Raw genomic sequence first — 10361 nt, forward strand, 5'->3', positions numbered from 1 at the left:
TGCTGAAATGCATTATTTAAAATCTCTGGAGATACATCATTTTCACTATGTATTGCCATTCTGCAATGGCAATGTGTTACTCAGAATGCTAGTGCAATGGAAAGGCAAACTCAGACCATTTTCTAGAGCAGAACTACATATTATGTCTGCATATTTAATTCATTAGCACTCATTTTACCCATAGCTGCTAAGCTACTTTCTCAGTCAGAAGTCACAAGAAAGAGGTTTTTGCTCAGATTCAAAAATCTGGGTTTTTTTTTCCACAAATAGGTGACAAAGTAGCCTTAAAAAGTCTTGATATGAGGCCTTCCAAAAACAAAACAAAGCTTTTACTGATATAGTATCTCTTTCCTATAGCCTTAACCTACATCTGGTTTCCAAAATTTAAGAAATACAGACCCTGATCTTTGCATACTTCAAAGTCTCTCAAAGTATAAGGATGTTACAGGTGTTGCAGAAGACTAGGTGTTCAATTCTCAAAAGAGTCTATAAACAACAGCAAGAAACAGCAGAACAGAATTTAAATCAGATGCTTCAGAATCACAAGTTAATTAATAATTCACCAATTAACATTTTTATTTACCTGTTGTCACAGAATGTCCGTGAGCTGCTGACAGTTTTGTTGATTTTGTCCCTCACTTAATTTACTCAACGTCTTTATTTTACAGTGTGACTTACAAACTTTCAGGTAAAGACAGCAGCTTACATACGCAGGAAGCTCATAAATGAGCCATGGCTACTTCTCTTTCATGCATGATGGAGTGGGTCAGTGGCATCTTCCAAGTCATCACATCCCCATTGAACCCCAGCCAGCCAAAAGGCAGGCAAGATGTTCTCATAATCAGGTCCTCCTTTCACTCATCAGCAAAGGAAAGGGTGGAATATCCTTATGCTGAAGATCAGAACATGGAGTCAGTTCTTTCTCCTACTTGCAGATATATAGAGTGAGGAAAACATGATCCATATAGCCCCATCTGGGTGTAGCATCTCTCCCTGAGGTTTCATGGTTGTAAAACCTGAAACTGTTGCCTGCCCTGTAGTTGTTACAGAAGGGCAGGGGCAGATGCTGAGGTACATATCTTTACAAACATTTTAACTTCTCTCTGCATCAGCTGAGATAGTTTCAAACCTTGAGGCCTTTTAGAAGAATATTCTTCTTTACTGCCCATTCTGTACAACCACTCCATAGGAGAGGACCTCTTATACGTATCCATTACTCTTCTCAGAGGAATTTTTCAGTTGTCTTGTCTCAGACTTTGGCCACGTCTAGGCCGCGTATCATGATAAGACCCAGAAGTGAAATGTTTTCCTCATCCTATATCCCCATTTCCCTTGGAAAGAAAGCGAGGGCATTCAGGGAACAAGGGAGCAGGTGCAGTCTCATAGCTCCCCATTCTGCATATCAGAACAGAGCAAAGATCTGCAGAGTGTGTCAAGCAGGCATATCCACCTCAGAGCATAGATTACATACATTGGCTTTTGTTGAGACTTTTTGCTTTTATAATGGATTTCCAGAGATGAACTTGTGTGCTTTCCTTGACCTGAATGATTACTGGTTGGGCATTAATTTTATTGGAATTAAAGAAACAAAGATAGATGTAAAGAACCATTAAGTGTTTTCAGAGTCTAACATTAAGCCTAAAAAGCCAAAACTTCCAAAACTAACAGGAATAGGTGCTTTCCATTATACGGTAGCACACATTAGACAAATTAATGTCCTGTGAAAGTCATCTGTAGATACCTTAGTTAGATCTCTTTCATTTTAGTAACTTGGCATTATATGACCTGCGATTGCTTCTGTTAACCTTTGTTGTAACCCATCTATTAAAGAGAGCCATAAAAAGTCAACAGATATGTGAAAGAATCATCAGAGAATTGTTTCAGTTGAAGGCAGCCAGGGTAAATAGTGTTCTTCTCAGTGCTTCTGTTACCTTTTAAGTTATGTATCTACATTGCCATTTAAATACAATTTTTTGTATTTTTTACGGTGAGATAAATTATGCCTGATGACAGAATCATAGAATAGATTGGGTTAGAAGGGACCTCGTTTTACAGAAGGGATTCAAGTTTTTAAACAGAAAAAACCCTTTCTTTCCTTTTTTTCTGCAGTGTATGGGTTTTTTTGTGTCTGTATTTTATGGTGATCATGTTTCTGATTTAGATTCCTGTAAAGAGACTTCATCATAAAGGACTGCAGTTGACATTTCTTTTAAAAAAAAATCTGCAAAAGGCTAAATCAATGTATTATATTAGCGAAACAGATTTTGAGTGGTTCCTAAAACAGTATTAACTATACCTGTATAGAAATTTCATCTGAAGAGCCCAAAGCACAATGCAAAACTCAGGTTTGCCTTACGAAGTGTTTGCCTTCTCCTGTGTTCTGCACATCTGTGACAGCTTAAGCCAGTAAAAAATGCTGGGTTTATGGTTCTGCCACCTTCTCTGGATCTAGTATTCATTTACAGCCTCTGGCTTGTCCCTGCTCTGGGTCTGATCAGATCCAGGGTAACCTGCTTCAAAGACCTCACCTGGCAGGAAAAGATCAGCGAAGCGCTAGTGCCACACTAAGGAAGGAGGTGAATTGCAGTTAAATGGGTTTTGGATTTTTACACAATTACCACTAGAATCTGCTCCTTTTCTGTTGCATTAAAAAGACACCATATTTTCAAATACCACAAAGCTTTTTTCCTAAACTTCCAGCAGGGAAATACTCATCTTTTGTTTTGCTAGTAAGAGGTCACATTTTAGTCATCCATGAAAGAAAAATAATAATCTCTTGTTTGATTTTCATAGACACCTTCCTGCTTTCTCCTAAATTGCTACCGTGCTTGGGAGGAGCTCCATCTAAACACCCGCACCCTACCTCTTTATTTTCTTGGTCTCTCGGGCCCAGTCTACTCTGTATTTGCAGGCATTTTTGAGCAGGTACCTTCTTTTTGTTAGGCAGTATTATAGCCCTTAGCACAAAAAAGCTCTTGTCCAGAACTAAGAAGGTTTTTAATACAAGTAATAGATCATTATAATAATGTGGGAGATAAATATTACATTGGTCATGATGATGATACATCCCCTTCTTTATTCTGCTATTGCTGAAGCCAGTAGCAAAGCTGTATTGATTTCAGGTGGTGCAAGATTAAGCTTTACAGCATTATTATTCCATTGTATTTTGATTATTTTTTTAAATAAAATGTCTTAAGCATAAAGCTTTATGCTTAAGCTTTATACCTTAGCTTTATAGCAGTGCAGACACACAGGCTAGACTGACAATGATACAGATATCCACAGGCTGAATACATGTGTGTATATATATGCCTTTCATATACATCTGTTTGTGTTTTTTACCAGGAGTACTAAGGCCATGTAAGCATAATATTTGCCCTTAATTTGATATGTCTCTTAATGTCAGGACGCTGTCAAGATTTCTTTCATTATCTAAGTTAACAGTAATTTAAAAGAAATAGCATTTTCACAGAATCACAGAATCCTAGGGGTTGGAAGGGACCTCAAAAGATCATCCAGTCCAACCTCCCTGCCAGAGCAGGGTCACCCAGAGCACATCACACAGGAACGTGTCCAGGCAGCTTTTGAATGTCTCCAGTGAAGGAGACTCCAGAACCTCCCTGGGCAGCCTGTTCCAGGGCTCTGTGACTCTCACAGGAAAGAAGTTCTTCCTGATATTCACATGGAACCTCCTATGTTCCAGTTTGCACCCATTGCTCCTTGTCCTGTCACTGGACATCACTGAAAAAAGCCTGGCTCTTCCCCCTGACACTCACCCTTAACTTATTTGTAAACACTGATGAAGTTGCCCCTCAAGTCTCCTCCAAGCTAAAGAGACCCAGCTCCCTCAGCCTTTCCTCATAAGGGAGATGTTCCACTCCCTTCATCATCTTCGTAGCTCTGCGCTGGACTCTTTCAAGCAGTTCCCTGTCCTTCTTGAAGTGAGGGGCCCAGAACTGGACACAATATTCCAGATGCAGCCTCACCAAGGCAGAATAGAGAGGGAGGAGAACCTCTCTTGACCTACTAACTACACCCTTTCTAATGCACCCTTTCTAATTTTATTGAACTTCTGCTTAAATCCCAGCAACTTCATATAAAGACCGTGTGCCTTGGCATGACATGACTTGAGAAATGAAACTGCAGGTTCCTCAGAAACTGTCATTTACATTCATCTGTGTAGTGCTCAAAGCCACACTGTCTGTTTATATTAAGCTTAAACAAAATGAATGAATTTTCATAGAAAAGTCACTGTAATGAAAAATGTTAAATATCATTTTAAATCTGTAATTTTATACAAATTCATGACATCAACCTCGGTGTATGAAGAAGTTATATTTAATTTTCAATAATGTAATATCTTTTTTGAAATATCACTTGATGCTAGTAATTCCTTTTTTATTACGTCTTATGTTAAATAGATAGTCTAGTAGTTCATATAAAGACTGTGGCTGCTCAGTTCCAGCTGCTTGCACTTGAGCCACTGGATGGCAGTCACATACAACTTTGGAAAGAATTCAGCTTGGTCCTTTTAACTCGCTGACCTAACAAAGAAATGCTAGGTGAAGTGCTTTTAAAATAAAGTTTTCTTTTATTAGATAATGCTAGTTTAGAACAACGACAAGCAAGAAAAGCAAGCAGGCAGGAATCTTACCAGTCCCTCACTGTTGTCTTGTGGTGCACCACTTCATTTCAAGTGCCAGGAAGATAGAAGGGCACAGCACAAAGCTGGTCGTGGCAGGCAATGCAGGCATCCCCCGTAGTAGCTGGCTCTATTGCTAATCAGTGCTTGCACCTGTTGATGGCAAGGTCAGGAAATTACTATCAACAGTTTTTATTTCAACCAGGAACCAAAACACCCCAAAACTTAAATCAGAGTAGTTAAACCCTTAAAACAACTCATAGCCGAACCCATTCTGAATTTTTTCCTTGACTTCAATGAGATCTGGAAAATTTCTGAGTGGATAGATTCATTTAGCAGTTCAGCACAAGAGGTCAGTTTAATCTAATACCCATAAGCAGTAAACTGGCTGTATCTGTTGGAGCCTGCACTGTGACACAACATTAGAGTCCCCTTGTTGCCATCCCTGGCAGGATCTTTTCAGTGTTCTGCCACACTGAAGTCCTATGGGGAGATGAGGTCACTGGAAGGATATATATATATATATTATTATTTTTTTTAATCTGGCTGAGATCACCACTAACTGAGCTGTTCTGAGGTGGAGGGAAGAGGGGGCACACCTGCTCCCATAATAGTGTATTTTTACTCATTTTAAAGATGTGTGTCGTTACGCGTTTTTGCCAGGAAGGACAAAGTTGGAGAATTGTGTCTGGCAGAACAAGATGAATTTTGCAAGGCTTTCTGATTCTGTGAAGGATCTTCCACCATGACCTCAGAAGATCTTCGTAGCAAATATGGCATGTTTGTTTACCAGAACCACAAAAGCTAAGCTTTGGGTGATGGCATAATATATTAGATATTCTGGGACCAAATATAGAGCAGCTTAAAAAAGTTGAAAAATAAAAACTTAGACCTCAAAGTTTCTATTGTACTGTAAGGGCAGATGGCAGCCTTGCAGGGAACCCATATTGCAAAGAAAAAAATAGCTTTACATAGCTAATATAGTTACTACTTCTTAATCCTTGTGGACCAACCTTTCCACATCCTGAACAGTAACTGAATACAAAGGGGGTTTCACCATACCACAGCTGGCAGGATTTGATATTCTGTATTTGTGCATGTAAATGCTCACAATGATTCATCAGGATATATCAGAAATAATTCCACTGCAGGCAAAAAAGTTACATGAAGTTCAAGTCTTGGCATATGAGAGCATAGAGAATCAAGAGTTTTGTGAATCAGTCTTTTTACCAGTCTTTTCCTGATATACCTCTCTAAAGTCTATGCCTTTAGTTTAATAACCATACTAGTAAATACCATGACAGCTCAGAGCCATACCTATTTGTTTTCTGAAATAAGAAGGGAATATTTTTTTCACCTGCTATATCTGCAGCTCCCACTGACAACAGGTTTAACACTTGTGATGCTGGTGCTGGAACACTGATTACCCTTCCACTGGGGAAACCAATAGCAAACACTTCACCAGAGTTTGTACTTAGTAGGACCTGATGTTGTTAAGGTTGAGAATTCTTCTGTATTTTGACTCTTTGTACTAACTTTATTACACTGATTCAAAAATAACATATTTTTAAATTTTAAATTATGTAAGTCTGTTTTCAGGTAAAATATGTGGTTTTGCTGTCAGTTAAAAATCTGAGACAAGCTGTTCAAGAAACTGTGAATAAACTTAAACTTCTTACTTTCTGATTAAGAAAATGAAACTATGTGTTTGCACATATTTTACTCAAAAATCTACAGTTTAAAATTGGGAGCTAGCCAGTAGTCATGCTGATAACACTGATGACCAGATTTAAAAAAAAAACAACAACGTACAAACAAGTTATGATCCATTAAAAATAATTTCTGAACATGAGGATGAACATGCTCTGGCAGGGGGGTTGGACTCAATGACCTGCAGAGGTCCCTTCCAACCCCTAACATTCTGTGATTCTGTGTTACCTAGATCGCTTGGCATCTGCAGGGACGTTTTTCCTTCTCTGTCTATTATGTGTATACACTTCTCTTGTTGGGGTTTTGGGGCAGTATATGGGGCAGTATAAGAAAGACAGGAGTCCTCTTTTCCAGTTACCTTGGTTTTTTGATATTACTGCCTCTGCTGATTCATGGGTATGACATCAGTAGGCTTTCCAAGTAATGAGCTCACAGAATTCTAGGTATAAAGGGATTCAGCCATTCAGTTCTCTGCTACCTGCCATTCATTTCCTTTTATCCACTGAATGGAAAGTCTCCAATATTGTTAAAGCAAACTAATTCAAGATAATATTTCAAAACTAGAAATATGTCAAAAAGATATGTGAAAAATACATATGCCCTTCAGTATTGTGTCTTCTTCAGAATTACCTCTGCAATCTATAATACCCTGCAAAGTCTTATATCAATATGAGTTTCCGTCTTGTTTCATGCCCAGGTAAGGCCAGAACAAAAATTAAAATTTAAAAAAAAAAAATGTTGTTCAGCCCTCCTTAAGCCTGCATAATGAACAGGTAAAGCCTAGAAGACAAATGACAACAGCAAAGGGAAAAATTCACCCCAATTGCCTTCATGAAATGTGAACAAACAAAACACTACTGAGCTGTATTCAACTATCCTAATAGTGCTACTGCAAAGCATAAGTAATTTGCCTTCTTCCTCTCCCTTCACATTTTCCTGTGAAATAGTTAAAAAACAGGAAAAAGTAGCTAATACAGTGTGATTCTTGTATCATATCAGGAATAATGTGAGTTTCTTACAGATTAAACTATTGAAATTATTTCTTAGGTTTCACTACGTGTCATCACAATTAAGCTGAACAACATTGTCAACAAGAAAATAATAAATATGAATGGAAAAAACAGATGTCTTACTAACTTACTACTTTACTGAAAGAAAAGGTGAATGGCCAATACCTACATCAGTCTCAAATTTTCAGCTATTCTCCTGTGGGCAAAGCATGTAAATGTAGCTTTAGCAGTAACATAGGTTCCAAATGGAAATCTTGCATTAAAATAGTAAGTTGTTTTATTGTGGATTTTGATGGGGTTGGTTTTTTTAGCAGTTTTGTTGAAGCACACAAGCAAAAAATGAAACTATTCTGCAATCAGAACAAATAGATGTCCAGTATAAGTATTTTTTAGGCCTTGGAAATCTTGGAAATGGCACTTAAGGAAGGAGGAGTATTAACTGTTATTTCCCCTTTATCAAAATGAAAGCAGAGCATATCAGATAAAGTTGTAAGAGGCATAAACTGTAAAATAGACCTGATTCATTAGCACTGTAAAAAGGCAGATCAGTTCAAAACACTCAATCTTGTCTTTTCTCTTTCCCCAGCTTGATCACTATCCTCCAACAAGTTACAGCCTGCCAACAGCTTCTGACATTCAGTTCAATTCCCCAAAGGCACTATTCCTAGGAAAAGTTATAGGTAAGATTTTATTTTATACCTGGTGATTTTATTGGTTATTTTCAGAGAATACTGAAAACTGTAAGCACATGGGATGATGTTTGTCAGGTTTGCAGCAGGACACTCACTGCACATGTCATTCTTGACTAGAAAGTTATGATGGTGGAGTTAAGACCTAAAGCAAGGGTTATTTTCACCTTGTCACATAGGCTGATGTGCCCACAAATAAGTGATTGTCTGGCCAATGCATGGAGGAAAACAGATATAGGTGAGAGACCCCTTAACATCATATTTGTGCAGTTTCATTACTCTCTAGGTGTCAGGTGGAGGGAATACAAGTAAATCATTGGAATCACTGGTTCTGTGAGGAGATAGTTATCTTCTACTATGAAGTTACTGTATACTTGGCATAATGCCTTTATCCATGCAGTCAACTTTCTTAACCCAGTGCACCCTTTCCTGGCATAATTGTCCCTCATCGTGCTGCCAAAACTGCCACTATCTCACAGTGAGGCCCACCAGCAAGGTCCTTTGAAAGTCTGTGACACCTATGGCAACACTCATCTAAGTTTCCATCCCTTTTATGGACCTCATTGTTGTTTCCCAGCGCAGCATCTTCTCAGGCAGCTCCCCAGCTGAACTCAAAAGGCAATGCAGATGCATCTACAACTGCCTTGGCCTCACTTTTACACCATCCTGCTCTCCATTGCTTATTTTTTCCACTACTTGCATGTTACATGAATTTCCAGGGTTCCTCACTTCAGGAATTAAATATTTCCCTGACCTTTACAGCTTTCTAAGGAGAGCTTTTCCTCCTTTTCAGAGACAAGAGGGTATTGATATTATTTCCTCTAAGTGCTTTGTACAGGAATGTGGTTTCTTGAACTGCAGCGAAGTGTTAAATCCAGAAAACTGTAAACTTTGTTTTCTCTTTAGTGGCATAAGGCAGTAATCTGTGAATCCCACACACTGATTTTTTAAGTATGAAAGCAATGTGACTTCTTGAAGATACACTTTACCGTTTTTTCATTTTCAAACTTTAACATGCTGAACATCCATGGATGAAAAGCCTTTAAAATGCTTGGTTCGCAAGGGGGAGACATAAGCGATCAGCTGACAGTTAAAGGTCAGGCCGCTGTGGGTCTGTCTCCTTCCAACTCCTTTCAGTGCTTCCCTTCAGGGTACTAACCATCACTGAGGTCTGTCCCCTGCAGCTGGTGGCATGTTGGCCAGAGCAGGGAGGGAAATACAGGCAGGACCTCATGAATGCACAGTCCCATGTCACCTCCTTCATCCCACTCGCTTCTGCTTTGGTGAAATAAAAACTCCATCTGGGCTTTCACTGTACAGGCAGGACAAGACAACTGGGAAATCTTTCTTGTTCAACAGGTTCCTTCCAACTCATTTAGTCTCCATTTCTCACTAACTCTATTGGACCCAGACCCTGTTTCTTTTCACCTCTGTTAGGCTCCGTTCACTTGATAACAACTCTCTGTCCTCTCTCTACCATGGCCCACGATGCGTCCAGCCCCATCACCTACAGTCGCAACGTTGGTGGTGCAGGTGGGACAGTGTGGGGCTGTTGGGCTTTGTTGGTGGGGTAAGGTTAGCAGGGCCATGGCAAGGGCTGATGCCAGCTGGGGCACTGCCAGCCAGGGGCTTCTCCCCCCCAGTAGCTGTTCCCCACACAGGGTGAAGATCTTGGCAGCTTCTGGGCTGTTTTCATCCAGCTCCAGGTGTAGGCACAGCGCAGATGCAGCTCTTGTTCTGTGTTCCACATTTTGGTTTGTACCTTGGTAGCAGCTGGAGATGGTCCCTTTTAAAGTTTGAGTTGCAAAAGAAGTGCAAAAGCTAAAAAATCTAAAAAGCTGATTGTTGGGTGACATGATCCCAGTGCTTGTGGAGCTGTTGCTTCTCCCTTTGATGGGTGAAAAGTCTGGTGAGTTTGTCAACTCAGTCTGGGCTTCTGCTGTACGAACGGGCCAGGAGACCTGGGGAAGGTTTCTTTTTCAAACAGTTTATTATCAACTCCTCTAAACTCTCTTTCTTAACAAGTCTATGAAGCTCTATTTGTTCCCAACACTATTAGGGACTCTTGGGGCTGCAGGTGCAGGTGGGGCAGTGAGGGACTGCTGGACTTTGGCCGAGGGGTGGCTTTGGTGTTGGCAGAGCTGAGGCTGGTATCAGCACGGGCATTACAACCAGTGAAGAAGCCCGATCAGCGCGCCGGGCACCGTCAGGGCTCTGGCTGCTGGGTGGTGGCTGAAAGAAGAGGGCCAGAGGGATGAACCTCTCACTGTCCGTTGCTCCGGCGAGCTCGGGAAGGACGGCAGCGGCTAC

At 40.1% G+C, this 10361-nt stretch overlaps 1 protein-coding gene across 1 annotated transcript in view; it reads left to right on the forward strand.

The window, feature by feature from the left end:
- The window catches only part of LOC104386417 (contactin-associated protein-like 2), a gene marked incomplete at its 5' end in the record, with an annotated part of 120189 nt that overhangs the window by 41957 nt on the left and 67871 nt on the right, over positions 1-10361 (forward strand). Inside the window, one exon of the mRNA XM_009995027.1 lies at positions 7949-8042. Coding sequence (XP_009993329.1) covers positions 7949-8042 — 94 coding nt within the window. The remainder of the gene's footprint in view (positions 1-7948; positions 8043-10361) is intronic.

The sequence above is a fragment of the Chaetura pelagica genome, unplaced genomic scaffold (genome assembly GCF_000747805.2).
Source record: "Chaetura pelagica isolate M959 unplaced genomic scaffold, ChaPel_1.0 scaffold503, whole genome shotgun sequence".
Taxonomy (NCBI): Eukaryota; Metazoa; Chordata; class Aves; order Apodiformes; family Apodidae; genus Chaetura; species Chaetura pelagica.